This window comes from Pyrus communis, chromosome 6 (assembly GCF_963583255.1).
Source record: "Pyrus communis chromosome 6, drPyrComm1.1, whole genome shotgun sequence".
Lineage (NCBI taxonomy): Eukaryota > Viridiplantae > Streptophyta > Magnoliopsida > Rosales > Rosaceae > Pyrus > Pyrus communis.
Window position 1 is genome coordinate 3,159,880 of NC_084808.1, and position 24,779 is coordinate 3,184,658.

Below are 24,779 nucleotides of genomic sequence, written 5' to 3' on the forward strand. Positions count from 1 at the left end.
TAATCAAAATAATTGTTATGAATATTGGGTAACTGGATGTATTGGGTATCAAGGGGTTTACTTTCCTAAAGATGCATTCCCTAGTCTAACTCGTTTAAAAATCTACGAATGTAAAGAGAATAGTAGATGATTTTTTTGTCATGGGTTTTACTGTAAAGTGGTTTGATGGAAATTGACTATGTTTCACTAAGAATGGCTTGGTAGAATTTCAATGTTTTGTATGACTGTGGTTGGGTGGAAAGACATTTTTGACTAATTTTTCTGGTGTTTGTTCATTACTGAGATTAAAAGGAACAATGAAAAGGTATTTACTGGGATTTTTCTTGACATATAGTTATGTTTTGGTATAGTTGACTGGTTGGGATGAAGATGATGATGGGTTTGTTGGAGTTGAATATGGGTCATATTGACTGACTAAGGCTGACTGGTAATTAGAACGTGGTGGTTGGTAGTTTAACAATCCTACTTAGAAAGCTAACAAGTAGGGCCTACTGGAATTAACAAACTGATAGGTGAGCAAATGAATAAACTATTAAGATTATTGATTCAATTACCACTCACTTGGCTCCGATACCAAATGGGGCAAAAGTGGGAGTAAATGAGGCTCATATGTGGGATTAAACAAAACATGGAACCCATTGTGATAAATAAATAAAAAGAAATGAAACCATAGTCTCTTCTAGTCACCCTCCATAAGAAACAATTTTAATTACGACCGCAAACACACAGATACCAGCTACTCCTTTCAAACTTCCAAAAGAAGAAGTACGAGTTAAACTAGTCATTGAACAAAACAATTTCACAAACCAGAGTCTACACACCATAGGAAGACACCTACATAAAATAGAAACCAAAATAGAAAGACTTTCACATCCCAAACCAACAATTAAAGAAAAACCCTTAGTTAACTTCCTAAAAGCCGTGTCTAGCACAACACTTTAAAGATGATCTCCACTAGTCAAAAAATGGATCAAATGTTACAAGAGTTAAAACAAGAAAAAAAGTCAATGTCTTACAACATCCAGATGAATCTCAACCAAAAACAACTTTTATAATATGGGATTCAAAAGACGAAAGTGAAACAAGTTCAATCAAAAAAGTAGAAGAAGCTTTTCAGAACCTTGAACTAAACCGAATCACAAACAAAAGAGTCAATCCAACAACTCTTACCAAGAATTCGTATCCAAGGTCAACACCTCCGGATATTCAATTTGAGGAGAGAAACATCCAGAACCAATTCTCAATCCCAACTGATAAACTCTGTGAATGGAACATAGATGGGATATCAAAACAAGAACTTTTAAACAAATTACAACAGATCTTCATGGTTGCTAATAGTTATGTTACCAACCACAATCTCAGTCAAGCCCAAGTTGTCGACCTTTTGGTCACTGGATTTACAGGAAAGCTTCATTCTTGGTGGGAAAAACATTTCACTGAACAATCCAAAAATGAAATTTAGAAATGCAGTCAAACGAGATGAAGAAGGAACACCTATTTTCAACGAATGAATCAGAAAGGGAGTCCTAGATGCAGTAAACACATTACTTTTCACATTCATAGAGCATTTCATAGGAACACCCATTAATGTCACCTCAAGAATTCATGACCAACTTAGTAACTTAAGATGTCCAACCTTAAGCGATTTTAGATGGTACAAAGATGTTTTCATGTCTAGAGTCATGCTTAGGGAAGACAGTAATCAACCATTTTGGAAAGAAAAATTCATTAATGGTTTGCCAAACTTGTTATCCCACAAAATCAGACAAGTTTTAGTCAATGAAGAAGGTAACATACCATAGAATACCCTTACTTATGAAAATATTATTAATATTATCTAGAAGGAAGGATTAAAAATGTGTATTTATAAGAAAATCACAAAACAAGTTGACAAAGGCAAGTCAATAGCTAAATACGAATTAGGAACATTCTGTGAACAATATGGATTACCCTATTGCTCCATCCAACAAAATGAAGAAATCAGAAACCTACAATAGGTACCCAAGTAGGAGACACCCAAAATAGAACAAATACAAATTCAAAAATAAGAATTTTGAAACAAACAAATTTTACGAGAAACCCAAGTCCGGCAAGAAGTGGAAGAGGAAGCCCTCAGGAAAATTCCACTCCAAAAACCAAGAACAAAAAGAAAATTGCTACAAGTGTGGCAAATTCGGTCACTATGTAAACAAATGTAGAGTCAAGAAAACAATCAACCAGATAAAGATCACTGAGGAAGAGAAAGTCTAGTTAATCCAAGTCTTAGAATTAAGACACACAGACCATAGTCAATCTAAAGATGATTTAGAATCCATAAATGGTATTCTAAAGTAAAAATAATAATTGAAGATTTCCAATTAGAAACAATTGCCTTAATCGATTCAGGTGTAGATTTAAATTGAATACAGGAAGGTTTAATTCCTACTAAATATTTCCATAAATCAACAGAAATCCTTAGTGTAGTAAACCAGTCACCAATGCAATTAAAATATGAAATTCCAAAAGCACATGTTTCTCAAAACAATGTTTGCTTTATATATATATATATATATATATATATATATAGAGAGAGAGAGAGAGAGAGAGAGAGAGAGAGAGAGAGAGAAAGAGAGAAAGAGAGAAAGAGAGAGAGAGAGGGTAGTGTTTTGATTTGTCAAAACAATGTTTGCTTCATATATATATATATATATATAGAGAGAGAGAGAGAGAGAGAGAGAGAGAGATTGAGAGAGAAAGAGAAAGAGAGAGAGAGGGTAGTGTTTTGAGGCTTACAAATTTACTGAAGATGTTGTGAACCTTTATAAGTGGAAGTTCAATTGATAAAAAATAGAAAAACAAAATCTTAAAATATACAAGGGATGTGGTAGGTGGATAATGCTCCTCTCAAATCACTTTGTGCCTAATTCATATAATTTTGTTCTTGTTGATGAAGATTGTTCATGTTATACATCATTCTGTAAGTGTCACATCCTAGCTCGACTCCGCCGTAGCACAATATTGTCCGCTCTGGGCTTACCATTCCCTCAGGGTTTTGTTTTTGGATTTCGGCACGAGAACTTCCCAAGGGGGTCACCTATCCTAGGACTGCTCTCACCCAAACTCACTTAACTTCGGAGTTCTTATGGGATTCAGAGCCAGTGAGTTCCCAAAAGGCCTTGTGCTATAGGGAGGGGAGCATGTACATATAAGGCACATTACCCCCTCTCCATTGGTCGAAGTGGGATCTTACAATGCACCCCACTTAAGGGGAACCCGGCATCCTCGCCGGCACATCCACACCGAACGGTAGAGTGGCTTTGATATCAAATTGTCACATCCCAGCTCGACTCTGCCGTAGCACGATATTGTCCACTCTGGGCTTACCATTCCCTCACGGCTTTGGTTTTGGGTTCCGGCACGAGAACTTCCCAAAGGGGTCACCCATCCTAGGATTGCTCTCGCCCAAACTCGCTTAACTTCAGAGTTCTTATGGGATCCGGAGCTAGTGAGTTCCCAAAAGGCCTCGTGCCATAGGGAGGGAAGCATGTACATATAAGGCACATCACTCCCTCTCTATTGGTTGATGTGAGATCTTACAATCCACCTACTTAAAGGGAACCTGGCATCCTCGCTTGCATATCTACACCGAACGGTAGAGTGGCTCTGATACCAAATTGTCACATCCTAGCTCGACTCCGCCGTAGCACGATATTGTTCACGTTGGGCTTACCATTCCCTTATGGTTTTGTTTTTGGATTTCGGCATGAGAACTTCCTAGGGGGGTCACCCATCCTAGGACTGCTCTCGTCCAAACTCGTTTAACTTCAGAGTTCTTATGGGATCTGGAGCCAGTGAGTTCCCAAAAGGCCTCGTACTATAGGCAGGGGAGCATGTACATATAAGGCACATCATCCTCTCTCCGTTGGTCGATGTGGGATCTTACAGTAAGCATCATCTAACAAATAATAGAGTAACCTTGCTCTTTCTAACCATGCTGATGAGTCAATATTATCCTATATATTTTACCCTAGTCTTAAATATTAATTTATTGGTTATTTTGTGAGAATTTTGATACTTTGAATTATATTTTCAATGTAAGACATTCAACTTCCTCTTGAGAAAAAAGTGGATAAATAGATGAATTTCGGAGTGATTTTAATGGAGGATGCTTGTTAGTCTTTCAAGTTGTTTGTGTCAAAGTTTCAAATTTTCTACCGAGCAGTTGATTTTTGGGGATGAAATAAAGGAGTAGTGCGCAATGCTGTCAAAGTGACGTTTTGGGCTTAATTGGGCTTTTTGGTGTCCAAGATGATGTCTTTTGCGCTTGAGGCCTTCTGCAATTATGTTCGAGACATCTCAAGCTTAAATCTAGTCATTTTGGGCCTATTTTGGAGCTTTGAAGATCCTGAAAAATTGTTGATTTGTGGTTGGACAGATTTCTCATATTTGATTAGGATTATGTTTCCTAGTTTCTCTTAAGTTATTATGTTTCCTAGTTTTTAGAAGATTTTTTCTAGGAAGGATTTTATCTTCTAGTAGTATAAGTTCAACTACGGGAGTTAGTTTCAACGAATGGCTAGACAACCTATCATGCTTGGATAAGAATGAGTTAAGCGATTTAAGTAAAGTAATTATCATTTGTTGGTAGATTTGGAATGATCGTAACAATGTAATTTTTCATCAGGAGACTCCTTGTCCCACAAGGACGCATATTATTTCTTCGAGTGTTGGTCAAGAGTTTTTCAAAGCTAACTGTAGGTCGTCTTCTACTGGGAATCCTGAAAATGTCCCCATCATCAAGTGGCATCCTTCGGACAAAGGCTTTGTAAAGCTTAACTTCGATGGCTTTGTCAGCAATACCAAGGCTGGAGCTGGTTTTGTTGTTCGAAATGAAGATGACTTTGTTATTGACCTTCAATCTAAATGGTACAACAATCAATGAAGCGGAGGCTAGAGCTTTGAAGAAGAATCTCACATATATCAAGAAGAAATGATTCAACAAGGTTTTTATTGAAGGTGACTCCAAGCTCATCATCGGGGCGCCTCAAGGGACGGTCAAACCTCCATGGAATATACGCACTTGCCTAGATGACATTAAATGGTTCACTTCAGCTTGTTCATTGGTGATTTGGAAGCATACCTTTAGTGAAGCAAATTTTCTAGCAGATGCCTTTGCTAAGCAGGGTCTTGTTAGTAGCAATAGTCATTATTGGGAGTATTGTATTACTAATTTTGCTCGTGTTGCCTTCTTATTCGACTCATTAGGCAGTGGTTGTAAGCGTGGTTTCTTGTTTAAATGCATTTCTTTCCTATATATAAAAAAATAAATAAATAATAAGGCTACTTAGCCATTAGGTGAGGAACAAATAAATTTACTAGGCTTTGAGGATTTATTTTCTTCTTCCAAGGTGTTTTCTATCCATGTTTTTAATAATATTTTGTGTATGATTGTTCGAACCAATTTCTTTTGCTAAGGTGAGGCCACGAGGAATATGTAGTTTCTTTTCAATTTGTTTATGATATTATATATGCAGGTTTTGAATTATTAATCACTGTGTTTAAACTATCTACTTGTCTTGATGCTTGATCACCATTAGGATATTTAGAAAAGTAATTTGATACAATTTTGATCGGAGGTCGATGACACACCCTGACCCGGAATGTCCACCTGGACTCTGAATAGTGATGTCTCGGTCGACACCAAAAAGGTGACGAAGCCATAAAGTGTAGTGATGTGGAAAGTAAATTTAAACCTAAAAGTGCCTAAATGCAAGAGTGCGCTTATGAGCGGAAATGAAACCATTTCTCACATGATTTCAGAGTATAAGTAAAGTACAATAAAAGTAGAATGAAAGTTATACCATCGAAGGTAATCTCCAATACCAAGATTTGCCAAGAATCCTCTTCGACACAAAAGCTCTGCTACTAAAACCTAGAGGGGCGAAAAAACAAGGGTGAGTGGGCCTAAAACAAGGGTGAGTGGGCCTAAAAATAAAGCTTTGTAAAACCTTTTCAAAACGTAATAACCCTTCACCGTAAAACAAGTATAGTTTTGAAAATATACATATCACGTATAGTATGAAAATACTTACCATATGTGACATCCCACATCGCCCAGGGAAGTGATCCTTATATGTATATTCTCATCTCTACCTAGCACGAGGCCTTTTGGGAGCTCACTGGCTTCGGGTTCCGTAGGAACTCCGAAGTTAAGCGAGAAGGGGGCTAGAGCAATCCCATGACGGGTAACCCACTGGGAAGTTGCTCGTGAGTTCCCAAAAACAAAACCGTGAGGGAATGGTAAGCCCAAAGCGGACAATATCGTGCTACAGTGGTGGAGCGGGCCCGGGAAGTGATCCGCCCCAGGCCGGGATGTGACAATTTGGTATCAGAGCTAATCCCTGCCTGGAAGTGTGCCGAAGAGGACGTCGGGCCCCTAAGGGGGTGGATTGTAACATCCCACATCGCCCAGGGGAGTGATCCCTAAATGTATATTCCCATCCTTACCTAGCACGAGGCCTTTTGGGAGCTCACTGGCTTCGGGCTCCGTAGGAACTCTGAAGTTAAGCGAGAAGGGGGCTAGAGCAATCCCATGATGGGTGACGCACTGGGAAGTTGCTCATGAGTTCCCAAAAACAAAACCGTGAGGGAATGGTAAGCCCAAAGCGGACAATATCGTGCTACGGTGGTGGAGCGGGCCTGGGAAGTGATTCGCCCCGGGCCGGGATGTGACAATATGGTATCAGAGCCTAACCCTGGTCGCGTGTGTGCCGACGAAGACGTCGGGCCCCTAATGGGGATGGATTATTACATCTCACATCGCCCAGGGAAGTGATCCTTATATGTATATTCTCATCTCTACCTAGCACGAGGCCTTTTGGGACCTCACTGGCTTCGGGTTCCGTAGGAACTCCGAAGTTAAGCGAGAAGAGGGCTAGAGCAATCCCATGATGGGTGACCCACTGGGAAGTTGCTCGTGAGTTCCCAAAAACAAAACCGTGAGGGAATGGTAAGCCCAAAGCGGACAATATCGTGCTACGGTGATGGAGCGGGCTCGGGAAGTGATCCGCCCTGGGCCAGGATGTGACAATTTGGTATCAGAGCTAATCCCTGCCCGAAAGTGTGCCGACGAGGACGTCGGGCCCCTAAGGGGGTGGATTGTAACATCCCACATCGCCCAAGGGAGTGATCCTTAAATGTATATTCTCATCCTTACTTAGCACGAGGCCTTTTGGGAGCTCACTGGCTTCGGGCTCCGTAGGAACTCTGAAGTTAAGCAAGAAGGGGGCTAGAGCAATCCCATGATGGGTGACCCACTGGGAAGTTGCTCGTGAGTTCCCAAAAACAAAACCGTGAGGGAATGATAAGCCCAAAACGGACAATATCGTACTACGGTGGTGGAGTGGGCCTGGGAAGTGATTCGCCCAGGGCCGGGATGTGACACCATAGCCTACAGTATCTCAAGAATTCAGTACGTTACAATATTTCATAAATAAACATCTAACGTCCGGTAATCACATAATCTCGAATAAACAAACATATCATATCCAGTGCTCATTGACTGGGTGTAATAATGATTTACGCTCTAGTACTATAATGACATGAAGACTAGTGCTATGCGCATCAAAGACGAGTCCTAATTGCCTATAGCAATCTAGGACATGATTGCACCTACAATGGATCCAAAGTGAGTGTACGGTGCGATGTGAACATTCACGAGAAATACTGGCCTTAGCCCCGGATGAGTACTAACACTAGTGCAGTACACGATGAACAAATAATGTAAATATGATCATGCCATGGTAAATCGATAATTCGATAATTCTAATCAATGCAATGCTATTCATGACCGTAAATCCAATTAAGGCATCAATAATTATATGTATACCTATGTATCCTGTAGGACATAGCATAATTTCATAAATTTCGTTCATACGCTAATTCTCATAAACATTAGTCTAATCTAATTGTAATGTGGAAAGTTTTCATCGGATATATAAATGGAACCTAAACAAATATGTAATATTTAAAAGCAAAGACTTACTAACAAATCATGTCGTCAGGTCGAACCATCCTCGTGGGCATTGAAGCTTCTTGTGATGCATTTCACCTAGAAACGAAACCATTTACATAAATATATAACGTACTAACGTATATATGCGTTTTTGTACAAAGTACAACTAATGGATAAACTATTTTAAAATGGTCAAATTTCAGAAAACGGACAGCAGATTCGGATTCGGCATATCAAGAAACCTAAGGAGGGACCTTGGGCTCCTCCACGCATCGCCGCAAGCGCCGCCACGTGCTGCCATAAGCTGCCTGGCAGCCATGCGCCTCATGTGTTGACAATCCACGCACATCCACGCGCCTATGAGTATGACTGTACTTGGCTTCCTAGTGAGTTCCTGCAATTTTTGCAGGTTTTCCCCTGACTTTTAAAGCTAATTTCTAGCTCGATACTTAACCATTTTCAATGTTCTACCTATGTATTTGAAGCTAGGAATGAGAATGAGAGAGTTATACCAGTTTGAGGTCCAATGGGTGTTGGACACTGCCAGAAAAGTCATCTGAAAGTGGCATGACAACCACAATTTTCATTTTCCAGAAATCTGGAGAAACTCCACTGCGTTGTTTTATGTACCAAATCTCGTCAAAACATACCTATGAACTCGAATATTTTCCCAGAACATCACAAGAAATTACTTTGAGGTGGTTGAAGCCTTACCTTTGCATAAAGGCAAGATTCTCGTAGGAAAACTTAGGATTAAATAGAGCTCCGTGTAAGCTTCTGTGCACTGTTTCTGTAACCCAAAGCTTGGTTTAAGTTTGTAGGGGTAAGAGGATGGTAGTCTAGTGGTGTGATGGTCTGTAGTTCACCGGAGTGGTGAAGGTGTTATGTGTGGTGGTGTCTTAGTGATGTTTTACCAAGAGAGGAAAGATTGTTTGAGTGAGGTAGAGAGAGTTAGAAAGAGAGAGAAGGGAGTAGGGTGAGGTGGCAAAAGAGGAGAGGGAGTGATGAGAGAAAGAAGAGAGATTTGAAATGATAGAGAGAGAGGCCGAGAAGTATGGAGAAAGGGGATACGGGACAGGGCAGGAGGTGTGGGCCCCACATGGCTCACAAAACAACACAAATATGTCTAAATATAAAATTACCAATTTGCCCTCGGTCTTCAGTGTTTCGTAAAATTTTAACCGTAACTGTGATTTCAATTCCGCTTGTGCCTACACATTCGAACCATTAAGTACTTCGAGAATACAGCAAAATAATAGCTCGTATGCATCATGAAATGATGGTCAACGAAAGTCAACAATCTCGCTTCTAGGGGCATTTTCATCAATTCACTTTTTAAAATTAATAAAATTGTAAAATTAGGGATAGGTTGTTACAATCTACCCACCTTAAAAATTTTAAGGTCCCCGAAATTTGAAATAAGTTGTTATACATAAACTACTCAAAGATAAAAAGAAAGTATATAAAGAAGAAATCAAGCTAAAGCGGTTGCATAAAAGAGAATGTCATTTTGTCGCGATCAAATTGCAATGATTTCTCTTTCACGCCTCCAAACTCTTACTTTCCTTCTCCTTCAGTACACTACTATAATATAATACCTTTATAAAAAAAATTCAAAGTAAAAACAAAATATATAATAACATGACGTCAAAATACATACATAATAACGTAAAGTTAAAATAGTTGTACTGATATCAAAACTGAACTTAGAAATGATTTTTCACCTACATACTCGTAGTGTCACGTGCTTCTAAGATATGTATGTACTATCTTGGGTCAAGCCCAAGCAGTAAATAAATAAATAAATAAATAAAAATACTAAAGTAGACGAGACTACTTGTCCACTTGCTTAACGAATCCAACAAATAAGTTATCAAGATTGCGGTTTGCAGCCCGCAATATCGACAGCTCACTGTCGTCTCGATAAGCAAGTAATAAATTTCTGAGGGTGCAATATTACCATCATGCCCTCCATTGGGAAATACACATAAATTATCCGATTAACGCCTCGATCTTGCTCGCGTACTACTATCTCGAGCAACATCGTCAATATTACACAATTTCCTATATTATAATTTCAATCCTTCGAATTCCTATTCTCAATACTCTTCTGTCTATCATGAACTGAGCGTAGAATCTCTATACAACGTCTCAATGGTACCATAGCTAAATCGAAATAATAATCGTCATTGTACGCATTTCTAATAGAGATAGGTGTCTGTTACAACCATGCTAAAGTTGCAAAATAGACAAACTCACATGTCCACTAAGGTCTAGATAGTTCGTTCAGACTGGCCGTTAGTCTGAGGGTGAAATGTGGTATAGGACAAAAATTTAGTACTCATTGCCTTCAAGAAGGTTTCCCAAAACTTGGAAATGAAATGTGTATTACGATGAGATACAATAACGGCACGCACATCATGTAGCTAAATAATGTAGTTCACAAGGCCTTAGCGAGCATATTCATAGTGAAATTCTCTCAGATTTAGTGAAAAACTTGTAGACATGTAAATTTCGTTGCATACAAATGATGCATCACAAAGCTCCACGTGGCATATGACTCATCACAAATAAACAAGTCATCAAAGAAATGTGGCACAAATCAAGCAAAGGAAGTACAAAACCTTCCCAAAAGTCAGCAAAAGGGAAAAAAATCCCTCTTAAAATCGGCATGGGGTCCAAGTTGCTCCTAAAACCGGAAAAAAAGCTAAAGCATCTTCATAAAACAAGCAAGAATTGAAGATTGCTCACAAAATAGGTAACAAGCCCTATAATTCGGCCAAGGTAAGGAAAAGTGGCTGAAACAAGGCACAAAACATGCCTAAATTGTCCCATGGACGAATCAAGATACAAATCAAAGCTAAATCCACCCAAAGGCATAGCTTTGGAAGTCTATAAATACAAGGTCCTAAGACAAGCAGAAGTGTCGACAATTACTACATTGAAGGGTCGAAATTCTCACAAAAGGAGAACCTCTGCCAAATCTTTGAAGGCTAATACACTGCCAAAGCTCCCTTTGAAGAACGCACAACCAAAGTTGAGCTTTCTTTCGACCAAAGCCGAAGCATTCCCTTGAAGAATCAACAAGCACTCGTGCCGATTCCGTCAAGACTTTGTTGCAAGCTCAAAACTTGTAACGATGTTCGATTCAATATCAAGTCGCCAAGATCCTTGAAATGACCAAACACACCCGTCTTCTGATACATCCCAATGTCGAGAAGAAGGAATGGGCAATCCCCATTTGAAACTGGAACAACCAAAGCCGACACACAGTTACACAAGGATGATGTAAAGCTACTTAAGACAAATGCAGTTTTACCTCTGACATAGCTAGGCAACGCTAAAGTTTCAAAAGCGCCACAAGGTTTTGTAAAACCCCTGCCTAAGGGGGTAGAACCAAGCTCTTTTCCAGCTAAGAGGACTGAAGAAGGTTTCAACCCAAACACCTACAAACTCGTGTCAAAGGTTGGGTACGATTTCGCCTCCTCTTCAAATCTTGGAAAGAAGAATGTAAACACATTTAACGACAAAGAACATGACCTCACTTAGACTCAAAAGAAGTTGAAGGACTGTGGTTACGGAGTTGACAACAACAAAGCTAGACTTAGCTTCACACCAAAGACACTCGTGAAGATTTCAAGCAAAGCGAAAAACGTTAGCACTCAACACATCTGTAACATCCCACATCACCCAAGGGAGTGGATCTTGTAAGCCTTATATGTATATTCCCATCTCTACCTAGCATAAGGCCTTTTGGGAGCTCACTGGCTTCGGGTTTCGTAGGAACTCTGAAGTTAAGCGAGTTTGTGCGAGAGCTATCCCAGGATGGGTGACCCACTGGGAAGTTCTCGTGTGAGTTCCTAGAAAAAAAACCATGAGGGCATGGTCGAGGCCCAAAGCGGACAATATCGTGCTACGGTGGAGTCGAGCCTGGGATATAGTGGGGGCCCGGGGCGGGATGTGACAATTTGATATTAAAGCCAATCCCTGGTTGGAAGTTTGCCGATGAGGACGTTGGGCCCCCAAGTGGGATGGATTGTAACATCCCACATTGCCCAGGGGAGTGGATCTTGTAAGCCTTATATGTATATTCCCATCTCTACCTAGCACGAGGCCTTTTTGGGAGCTCACTGGCTTCGGGTTCCGTAGGAACTCCGAAGTTAAGCGAGTTTGCACGAAAGCAATCCCAGGATGGGTGACCCACTAGGAAGTTCTCGTGTGAGTTCCCAGAAAGAAAACCGTGAGGGTATGGTTGGGTCCCAAAGTGGATAATATTGTGCTTTGGTGGAGTCGAGCTCGGAATGTGACATATCAGCGAGAGCGTTGAACAAAATCAAGATGAGCCTAAACCCGCCCCTCGAACATCAGTCTTTTATAGGCTGAATTGTTCAAAACCTAGAATTTATGTACTTGATCACATTGGTGGTCAAGACCGAATTTCTATGCTTAAGTGACTTGACACGCCAACACCCCAAAGCTCTGTTTCCGAAAGGTTGTCAAAACCTAAGAAACAAAGTAACATGGCTAGCTCTCATCCGTGACAGTCAGCCTTGGAAAGACTCAAGAAAACCAAGAAGCCTTCTAGAAAGAGGAAGACAATGCCGAAGGAAGAAAAGCTCGACGGTTTAGCAGAAAATGACGATGTTCAAAGCTCAATTCCTTCAAGAATGAAGCACCAAGCAACCTTGGAAGTTAACACAAAAGAACAATTGAAGGTGAAAAGGCGTACCATCGTCCACACTAGTCAATCTTCACGCCAACAAGCCCAAGATGATGACACTGAAGAGGAGGTCCACGTCTTCCACATCACTATCTAAGAAGACAAAGAAGAGGAAATCCCGAGGAAGACGTCACCGCTACGCCACCACAATTCGAGGATGGGGGGTAAGCCATGGTTGATGATCTCAAGGAGCTCAATTTAGGCACAAGTGATGAGCTGAAGCCTATCTTTGTAAGTGCACTACTAAGTGCGAACGATATCAAGGATTACTACCAACTACTCTTGGAGTACACAAATGTCTTTACTTTGACCTACAAGGAAATGCCCGGCCTTGACCCTACCATCATCATGCATCATTTTGCAGTCAAACTTGGGATGCAACCGATAAAGTAAACTCAAAAAGGCCATCGATCTGAGCTTATTCCAGAAATTGAGGCCGAGATTGACAAGCTAATCAAAGCAGACTTCATTTAAGAAGTGCAATAACCTAAATGGATCTCCAACATCGTTATTATTCTGAGACCTCAATGATGTTTGCCCGAATGATGACTTTCCCTTACCAATCGTCAAAATCATAGTGGACGTCGTATGACCAATCACACCAAAATCATCTGTAGTAAAAGCCTACATCCTAGCCGTAATGAATTACTCATACCCAAGCTACGCCTTATTCTCTCTTATATGGCATGAAAGTTGTTATGCCGCTCGAAAGTCAAATGCCCTCGTTAAGGATGGCTATACAAGAAGGCTTGACTGAAGAGCAAAACTCAAAGCTAGGATTTCAAGAGTTGGAAACACTAGACGAAAAGAGGCTCGAAACTTAACAACACTTGGAATGCTACCAAGCACGGCTATCCAAGGAGTTCAACAAGAAGGTCTTGTCTTGGCATTACGAAGGCTTATCATCACAACTCACAAGATAAAAAGCAAGTTCACATCAAAGTACGATGGACCTTACGTAATACAAGAGGTCTACACCAACAGTGCTTGCTTAATCATGGTGTAAAATGGCTTAAAGATTGGCCCCATCACCAGCAAATTCTTGAAGCATTACTACCCCTAAACCGAACACTCAATGCTCCTCGCCTGCATGAGCCTAAACTGCATACGGCACAATGCTCCTTGTTCACACAAGCTTAAAAGGTGACACACAACGCTCCTTGTTCGTATGAGATTAAAAGGTGACACTCAATGCTCCTCGCCTGCATAAGCCTAAACTTCATACGGCACAACGTTCCTTGTTCGCATGAGCTTAAAAGGCGACACTCAATGCTTCTTGCCTACATGAGCCTAAATGCATACGGCACAACGCTCCTTGTTCGCACAAGTTTAAAAGGCAACACATAATGCTCCTTGTTAGCACGAGCCTAAAAGGTGACACCCAATACTCCTTCTTCGCACGAGCTTAAAAGGCGACACCCAACGCTTCTGGCCCGCAAGAGCATAAACTGTGCATGGCAAAACAAAAACAAACAAAAAAAAATCAAATTCAAAATCACCATCAAAACCATTAAAAGCAATCCATCATTCCTTTCAACTATGTCATGACTTCATCTCTCATCTACCGAGGGTACGTAGGCAACTTGAAACTTTAAAACTTCAAATACAGTCACATCATCAAGAAAACACAAACGCTTTGAAGAATAAAAAGCAAATTCATAATGTGTTATTTCTTTAAAGGAAGAAGTTGGCTTTAAAGCCTTACTACAAAAAACTTAAAGTACAAAGAATAGAAGACACAACTTGAAAGCTATGTCCCAAAAACAACGGCGACTATCTTTAAGCAAGCCTTCCAAAGTCTTTAAAGTCTCCACAACTAGATGGGCAACTCCATAGCCATGCCTTTATCTTGCTCTAGGTGTGAAATCTCTTCTTGATGCTGAGAAAGTGTAGCTTCCTGCTCCGAGAGAACACCTAGAAGTCATGATGCTTCGATTTCCAACTGCTCTCGCTTATGCGCCAACGCTTCAAGATGTGCCTGGATGAAAGCTAAGTAAGTTCTTGTGACTTGATAAACTTCTGAAGCAGCTTGCTGAGAAGACCAAACTTGGACAATTGATAAGTCTATTACTATAAGTTATTGAGCTCTAACCTCTGGATCAACTTCTTTGAGGAAATAGCATACAAGGAAGAATACTTAGTTGAGGCGGCCATAAGTTCAGCAATCTTGACTCTCAAGAGTGAGGAATCAACGTTAAGGTTGTCAATCACAGAAACAAGCTTCGACAAGTCCTCCTTGAGCAACGCAAGGTCCTTCGATAGGCACTTTGAAATCCTCTTCTCAATATGGCTCTTGATATCCATAGCCGCATGATGGTTGAAGCGATGGATAAGCTACTCAGTGCCACTAAGGTTTGACCCTCTCAAAGAGATCTTAGAGCTAGTTGGCAAAGGTGTTGGATGCATGACAGGCTCTTACATACCTTCCACCTGCACACGGCAAACTTGGGCAACTTGACGGATTTGTAGCAAGCTTTGCACCAGGCAGATCCCCAATCACCTCATCCGTAGGTAGGTTGCCTCCAAATAACATCTCCATAAAGGAATGAATGCCCATGTTCACCAAATCAAGAGAACAAGAGGGCCCAACCTAAAGAAGTCAAAGAAAGATGTTAGAAATGAAAGCTAAACCAATGAAAGTAGAAGAAATCACAAGAAAGAAAGAAATACATACATCTTTCTCAAGTGACACACGGCCATCAAATTGAGGAGGCCTAAACACTTTCTTCTTCTTATGAGGGAAATTAAAGTCGCTGTCATCCAAAGCACCTTCATGCGATCGCTTGTTCAAAACTTGTTGACACTGCCACAAAACAAGTTTATCTTCGTGCGAATCAACTTTGTCACTTGCTTCTTTAGAAGCATCCGAATGTTGAGAAGACAAGCATGAGCGTTGAGGAGCTAAAGTCCCAAGTCCATCTTGCAAAGGAGTTGCACTCGCACAATCAAAAGGTGCCAACAAGCTAAGAAAACGGCTAGGTAAGATTCTTCCATGTGCTTTGACGCTACGCCAAGATCCTTAAACGCTTTCAACTTGGCAGGGGCACGGGGCCTAGTTGAACCAATGGCACCTGACAGGTCTGAGTCTCCCTTTGGCTTAGTGGTCTTGTTGGTGCCATTTTTCTTCGAAGGCTTCTTGTACTTCATGGCATCCCAATACCAAAATCGGATCTATCAAGAAATCTTCACGCCTGACTTACCCTGAGCCTTATGGGAAAACTTGTGATACGCCCAAAACATATAGCGGCAATTCGCAGGCAATCCTCAGCTATTATGATGGGAAAATTCCTCCACCCTAAGAACAACCTCGTTGTAAAACTTATCTTGGATCGGCAAGCCTCCTATCTTGTGAAGATCCCAAAGTGAAATCAACATCTCCCCTTGTGACGTGCGAAGTGTGTTGGTCGCTGAACACCAATGCTCAATGGCGATCATAACTAAACAAAGATGCGTACACAGCATGATAAAGGCCCACGTTAGTAAGAACATCTTTGGATCGACTTAAGACATCTTCAAGCCACTCCCAGTAAAACTCAGCAAAGAAGGCTTCTCCAATAGTTGACAAGGTGCTATTCCAAGTCATAGCTCTACTACGGATGCGATCACCAAGAAACTTAAACGAAGCCGGTGGATTGTCACGAACATGGTGCGAAGGATTCAAGATAAGAATCCTTGATGTACACACCTTCTTCGTCATATTTGGTCGACCAAAATCTGTCACCTCCCAAGATACTTCAGAAGACCACAACTTGATATGCATCCAGTTATCTTTTGCAGAAAGAACAATCGCCTTAGGGCTAGTCAACAACGCACAAAGCTTCAACGTCGTTCCTCCATCTTACGAATCACCTTCCTTCGCAAGAATGGTAAGCTTTTAAAGCACTTGAAAATGCCATGGTTGCAACAAAACAAACAAGGCAACATAAACATAAGAGTGGGGTGACAAAAAAGATAAAATAAAACAGCTTCACTAAAGCAAAAGACATGCGAGACAAACCTCATGAATGTTGAAGGATGACAATGACAAAGTCACAACGATGAAAAGAAATCAGCCACAAAGCTTGAGCGGCACAGCAAAGTGGGCAGCTACAAGACAGTCCTTTAAAGCACACTACAGTACTAAAGAAAGCCAAAATGCTACGTAATCGCACTACGCAACCCCACATCAATTACGCAAATATTTCTTGCACTGCACGACAATGTCACCACCGAGGGAAACAACGACCTACATAGCGAAACCCCGTTGCAGTCTTTCGCACAACACCACACTGTAAAAAGTGACGCACTGAACAAGCTCCAAGCAACAACAAACCACGGCAACAACAGCAGCAAGCACACAGTAAGGGTGTTTTGTGACAAAAACACATACCCAATTGTCCTATAAATAGGGGTCAATTGCTTCCCAATGCTATAGGGAGAATACATACCAAATAGCAAAAGGAAAATCAAAAGAAGGAAGTACATTCTGACCAAAAGAAGGAAGCAAATTCCAAGAAAAAAGGGCAAGGCGATTTCAGCCAACAAGGGAAAAAAAAACATGCTGTTTTTGCAACAAAAAAATCAGCAAAGAGAAGAAAAGGAAACAAAGAAATAAGGAAAGGGCTTTAAAATTTCCAAAACATCAAAGGAAAGTACCAAAATACAAAAGGAAATCCCTCCAAGGCATGGACAAGTCTTCAAGTTTCCCACAACAAGGAGATAAATACCCCCTTGGCCGAAAAAAAGAGAAGAGGAAAGGAAAAAAAAAATACAAATCCTACTTACCCAAGGATAAGAATTAAATCTTTCCAAAACCTTGAAGGAAATCACCACAGCTTTCCAACACTTTGAAGGAAATCATCCTCATTACCAAAATTGAAGGAGGTTCCTACCTAAGGAAGGAAAAACATTTTTTTTCCTACAACCACAAGGAAAAAATTCAAAATACCCCAAATGTTTTTGCCAAAAATATTATGGAAAACTAATACACACAACAAGTATGTTCCGATTTATCCATTTTCAAAATTTTCATTTCTTCCAAGATCAAGCCTCTACGGCCCTTGAAGAAAGTTTTCATTTCATTCAAGATCAAGCCTCTACGGGCCCTTAAAGAAAAATTTCATTTTCTTTCAAGATCAAGCCTCTATGGCCCTTGAAGAAAAATTTCATTTTCACTAAAGATCAAGCCTTTACGGCCCTTGAAGACAATTTTCATTTCATTCAAGATCAAGCCTTTATGGCCCTTGAAGATTTCGTCCAAGAAATACGCCTCAACGGCTCTTGTCGAAATTCATCGTTTTGTTCAAGAAATACACCTCTACGGCCCTCGAAGAAGAAAACTAATTCAAGATCAAGTCTCGACGACCCTTGAGTTAGAATATTCACATTGTAGGACTTCAAAACACGTTTCCTATATGTGACAAGCACATGCCTACTACACGCCTTGAAGTGGGGGCATTTGTAGACATGTAAATTTTATTGCATACAAAAGGTGCATCACAAAGCTCCACAAGGCATATGACTCATCACAAATGGACAAGTCATCAATGACATGTGGGACAAATCAAGCAAAGGAAGCTCAAAACTTGCCCAAAATACGGCCAAAAGGAAGAAAGCTCCTTAAATTCGGCAAGGGGCTCAAATTGCTCCCAAAACTGGAAAGAAAGCTAAAGCATCTTTATAAAACAAGCAAGAATTGAAGATTGCTCACAAAATAGGCAAGAAAACCCTATAATTCAGCCAAGCAAGGGAAAGTGGCTGAAATTAAGACACAAAACATGCCTAAATTCTTCCATGGATGAATCAAGACACAAATCAAAGCCAAATCCATCCAAAGGCAAGCTTTGAGAAGTCTATAAATACAAGGTCCTTAGACAAGCATAAAGGTCGACAATTTCTACATTGAAGGGTTGAAATTCTCACAAAAGGAGAACATCTGCCAAATCTTTGAAGATTAATACGTTACCAAAGCTCTTTTCAAAGAACATACAACCAAAATCGAAGCTTTCTTTCGACCAAAGCCGAAGCATTCCCTTGAAGAATCAACAAGAACTTGTGGTGATTCCTTCAAGACTTTGTTACAAGCTCAAAACTTGTAATGACGTTCAATTTATGATCAAGTCACCAAGACCCTTGAATCAACAAAGTCCTACATCAACTCTACCTTTGCCGTAACCCTGAACCTTGAGGTGAAGATTATCCATGCATTGTTTCAAGCTCAAAACTTGAAGCAATCGTTCAATCAATCATCCGAGATCAAGTCATCGCAACCCTTGGATCAACAACCTACACATCTACATCAAATTTGAAGACTGAATTAGAGGAAAATTGTAAACAAAGATTGTAACCCTACAAATTCATTAATACAAATCTACTTTGTACACGTGTTCTCGCTTCGATATAGAATATTCGTGTTTACAAACTCGTACTTCAGTTTCTAAGATTCGCTTATGGAAGTGACCAAAGGGATGACTAGTATTTGAAAAATGACAATTCTCGGTCAATGATTCACCAAAGGGATAATTACGATGTAGTCAATTCATATATTGCATGATGTGGAAATCCATGATATCCAACGTAATAGATTAACTGGCATCATTAGATTGGTAAAAGGAATGGTGCATCCACCGTATTCGCACAGGACAAGGCAAACTCGTGGCATTAGGATTCTCAAAACTTACCTGACTAAGGTACCAAGTGATAGATATATTTGAATAGTTAAAGATGATATGACGAATTGAATGGTACCCAAATCAAACAAAATCCTAATGAAAGTGTCCTGAATTTGTACTTGTGACTAGTTAGGAATGTTCTGGTTACCTAGGTGAATGATAGGGTCAACACAGCTATAAGTTTACTATCCTCCTAAAATGCTAGCTCCTAAGTTTCCATAATTTAATTTCTTTGCCTCAGGTAGTCACTGTTAACAATCGTGTCGCTAATTAACGCGTTTTGGCACAAAGGTATCACTTCCAGATGCTAGCATGTGTCTGGTATCAAAAATCAGATCGCCTGAATACTAGTTGACAACTCTTGGATATCAAGTAAGATCGTCAATTAGTAGTGCCACCATAGACTAACTACAGGTTAAAGGCCATTTTGATGGGTAATTTCGATTGATTGGTAAGGAATTGGTCTTATGACCTGGTTTCGTTGATTCTAGGGGAAATTGATTACTATTCGTCGATGGTATAACAATTCGTATTCCCATGCTTGTACCCATCACAATGACGAGTACAACATATAAAGAAATTCTGGAACTAGTATTGATTGGAAGGTTATAAGCTCATCAATGGAAATTACTAATAATCTACTTCGAAATGGGATTTAATGAAATAGAATCTTCCTCCTAAAGGTCCGGAATTATAAGTATGCTTGAAGGATTAGTATTGTTGAGGACCAAAGGTGATTGTCCCCCAGATGTTCTTCCGTTGAGTGCTACCACTTTAGCACCACATCATCACTTGAGACATTTCCAGAAATTTCGACGAAAAGTAAAACTTTGTAGGAATTCTGATAGATGGTATACTAAAGGGTACATTTAAAGAATCAAAACTATTTACAGTTTCCTAATTCGGAAGGGTTGGTAATGATGACTAGAAAGTAGTAGTAGAATTGATGAGTAAATCTTGGGTGGTGCTTAACTATCGATACATTAGCCCTGCATTAGGGCCATCAACTCGTCTCTAATCTAAATCTTTCCTTGATATGGAGGTTCTTCACTTGAAGTCTAAAGGCCTTCACCAAAACGATCATCTAGAATGTCGAAAAGTTAGGAAAGTTAACACGTTTTTCGTATTCGACGAGGTGGCAAGATTTGATAATTAGGTTCAAGGACCGAGAATGCTCACATCACACGTGTGATGAACGCAAGACTACCCAAACTTATGCTCTGATACCAAACTGACACACCTCGACTTGGAATGTCCACCTGGACTTCGAATTGAGTTGTGTTGGTCGACACCAGAAAGTTGACAAAGCCATAAAGTATGGGGATGTGGAATGTGAGTAAATTTAAACCTAAAAGTGCCGAAATGCAAGAGTGTGTTTATGAGCAGAAATGAACCCATCTCTCACGTGAGATCAGAGCATAAGTAAAGTCTAGTAGAAGTAGAATGAAAGTTATACTATCGAAGGTAATCTCCAATACCAAGATTTGCCAAGAATCTTCATCGATACGAAAGCTCTGCTACTAAAAGCTGGAGGGGTGAAAAAACAAGGGTGAGTGGGCCTAAAAATAAAGCTTTGTAAAAACTTTTCAAAATGTGATAACCCCTCACTGTAAAACAAGTATAGTTTCCAAAATATATATACTACATATAGTATGAAAATACTTACCGTAGCCTACAGTATCTCAAGAATTCAATATGTCACAATATTTCATAAATAAACATCTAACATCCGGTAATCACATAATCTCGCATAAACAAACATATCATATTGAGTGCTCATCGACATATGTTGACACACGAGTTCATGCAGAGGTATTCTGACATGAACAGGACTGGTTGAAATAATAATTTACGCTCTAGTACTAAAATCACGTGAAGACTAGTGCCATGCGCATCACATACGAGTCCTAATCGACTATAGCAATCTACAACAAGACTGGCACCTACAATGGTTCCAAAGTGAGCATACGGTGCGATGTTAACATACACGTGAAAGACTGGCCTTGGCTCTGGGTGAGTACTAACATTAGTGCATCAAACGATGACCAGATAATGCAAATATTATCATGCCACAGTAAATCGATAATTTGATAATTCTAATCAATGCAATGCTATTCATGACCGTAAATCCAATTAAGGCATCAATAATAATAGGCATACCTGTGCATCCTGTAAGATATAGCATAATTTCACAAATTTTGTTAATATGCTAATTCTCATAAACAGTAATCTAATCTAAGCATAATGTGGAAAGTTCTTTATCAAATATATAAATGGAAATGAAACGAATATGTAATATTTAAAAGCAAAGACCCACTCATAAATCATGTCATCGGTTCGAACCTGCCTCGCGGGCAACGAAACTCATTGTGATGAGTTTCACCTAGAAACGAAACCATTTACGAAAATATATAACATACTAACGTATATATGCGTTTTTGTACAAAGTAGGACAAATAAACAAACTATTTTAAAATAGTTAAATTTCAGAAAACGAACGGCGGATTCGGATTCGGATTTAGCACGTCGAGAAACTAAGGAGGGACCTAAAGCTCCTCTACGCGCCGCTATGTGCCACCACAAGCTGCCTAGTAGCAACGCACCACACGCACCGACCAACCATATGAGTCCATGCACGCCCACACGCCTGCGAGTACGACTGTACTTGACTTCCTCATGAGTTCTTGCAATTTTGCAGGTTTTCCCCTGACTTTTAGAACTAATTTCTAGCTCAATACTTAATGCACCCGACAAGGAGAAAATCGCGTTCGTGATCGAACGAGGCACTTACTGCTACAAAGTTATGCCTTTTTGGCCTCAAGAACACGGGAGCTACTTACCAATGACTGGTAAACATGATGTTCAACAAGCAAATTGGAGTAACCACGGAGGTCTATGTTGACGACATCATGGTGAAGGGCAAGTAGCGATCATACCAAGCAAATCCAAGCAATCCTAGAGTATCTTCAAGAAGATTCTTAGGATACGTAGTAACCCAACGAGGAATCGAAGCACATCCTAAGAAAATCCAAGCAATCTTAGAGATGAAATCTCCAACTACCTTGAAGGAGATCCAAAGCTTAACCGAACGAGCAGTCACACTCAACCGCTACCTCTCGCGATCCACTAATCGATGCAAGCCTTTTTCCAAAGCAATCAAGAGGGCACAAGAAGACAAATGGGATAATGAGTGCGAAAGAGCTTTCAAAGACCTGAATAAGTATCTTACATCACCTCCTTGACTATCTAAGCCGAAAGCAGCATATAACTTATACATCTACTTAGCAGTCTCGAAAGTAGCCGTGAGCTCTACCTTCATACGAGAAGAAATGGGGGCCCAATTGCCAGTATTCTACACTACTAAAGCTCTTCTCGATGTGGAAACCAGATATCCGAAGATCGAGAAATTAATTTTGGTGTTAGTTGTTACAACTCAGAAGCTTAGACCATATTTTCAAACTAATACAGTCATCTTCATGACTCAATCTCTTCTACGATCAATCCTACATAGTCCAGATACTTCTCAACGAGTAATGAAATGGGCATTGGAACTTGGCCAATGCGGCTTAGTTCTTCAACCCCACACGGTGATAAAGGCCCAAGCCTTGGCAGACATTATAGCAGAATTCATGCCTAGCTTAGGTGACGCAATAGAGCGACCCAACAATGCCCTGAAGGCAACTGAGCACACCCTAGCTACGCCTACTTCACCCAATGGAGACTTCTGGTATTTGCACATTGACGGTGCATTCAACTACAAGGACTCGGGAGTAGGCATGGTCCTTGTCACCCCAGACGGTTTGATGCTCAAGCAGGCAATCACTCTAGGCTTCAAATCATCCAACAACGAAGCAGAGTACGAAGCCCTACTAGCTGGCCTCCGAATGGAAAAAGACTTGGCGGTGAAAAAGCTTGCAATACATTCTGATTCCTAGCTAATCACCAACCAGATTACTAGGGAGTGCATGGCAAAACATCTGAAGATGGCGCAATACCTAGAGAAGGTACGAAGCAACTTAAGGCATTTCAGACTTACACCCTAACTCAAGTTCCACGGGTAGACAAAGCCTACACAGACGCACTAGTTGGCCTAAGCTCCGCCCTCGACCACTAACTTAAACGCTCTATTCCTGTGGAATATCTAGATAAACCAAGCATAGAGGCAGAGCCAGCAGCCGAGGTGTCATAGGTTAGTACAACTCCAAACTAGCAAGATTGATTTATAGACTACCTGGTCAATGGCACATTTCCCATGGAAAGATTGAAGGCTAGAAAGCTCCAAACAAAGGCAGCATGCTACTGCATGTGGAACGGCATTTTTGTCCGAATATCCTACACTGGACCACATCTTCGTTGCCTAGCGCCTCCCGACGACCTAAAGGTTCTAAGTTCAATCCACGAATGCGTTTGTGGAAATTACTCCGGAGGCCAATCCTTAGCATAGAAGGCTCTTAACACAAGCTACTATTGGTTTACCATGCATCAAGACGCTAAGGAATTAGTACAAAAGTGTGACTGCTGCCAACACTACAAGCTGGTACCAGCACTGCTTATCAGTGAGCTACACTCGCAGATAAGTCATTTGTCGTTAATGTAGTGGACAATCGACTTGGTAGGGCCTATGCTGCCCGTTACTAGGGACAGAGGCATGATGATCGTGGCGACTGACTACTTCACCAAATGGGTGGAAGCAAAGCCTATGACAACCACAACTCAGACAAAATAGAGGGCTTTATTTGGAGGAACATCATTTGCCAATTTATCATCCTTCAATCCATCATCACAGACAATGGCCCATAATTTGTAGGCAAAGATTTGGCGAAGTTCTTCCAAAAATATGGCATCAAACAACACATGTCCACGCCGAGGTATCCCTAAGGTAATGGGTAGGCCGAAGCATCTAACAAGATGATTTTTCACTACCTCAAGAAATCCCTCTTCAACAAGAACAGAAAATGGCCAGACGAACTTCCTAGATATCTATGAGCATATCGCACAACCAAACGACGAGCAACCAGTGAGACTATTCTCTTTGGCATTTAGTACAACAAAAGGGCCAAGATCCAGCAATTCCAGCCTGAAGATCTAGTCCTAAGAAAAGCCTTCATCACTGCCTGCAGAGAAGGCTCCAAAAAGATAGATCCCATATAGGAAGGTTCATACAAGATCAGCAGAGTAGGAGGAATGGTAGTTACACCCTTGCCACTATGAACAACAAAAAGATCAAAAAGTAGTGGAACGCCTACAATCTAAGGAAGTACTATGTGTGACCTCCCGCTACATCAAAGCCCGAAGGCTTAAGCAGCTCGACGGGCACCACCTTACAAACTGATGACTATCCAGTTGTTATGCAGTTCCTATCTTACAGCTAAGTTTTCATTCATTTCACTCGTTTTTCAATGAGGAATTCAGAAGT

The 24,779-nt window shown here is 40.5% G+C and overlaps 1 protein-coding gene across 1 annotated transcript; it reads left to right on the top strand.

Annotated features, from left to right (window-relative positions):
- The first annotated feature begins 22,692 nt into the window (after nucleotides 1-22,692).
- On the top strand, nucleotides 22,693-23,298 carry LOC137737384 (uncharacterized). Its single transcript, XM_068476839.1, has one exon. The coding sequence runs from the start codon at nucleotides 22,693-22,695 to the stop codon at nucleotides 23,296-23,298; it is 606 nt and encodes a 201-aa protein (XP_068332940.1).
- The last annotated feature ends 1,481 nt before the right edge of the window (nucleotides 23,299-24,779 follow it).

Excerpts from the sequence above, each read along its gene's own strand:
- LOC137737384 (XM_068476839.1), top strand. The coding sequence starts at position 22,693 with ATGGGGGCCCAATTGCCAGTATTCTACACTACTAAAGCTCTTCTCGAT.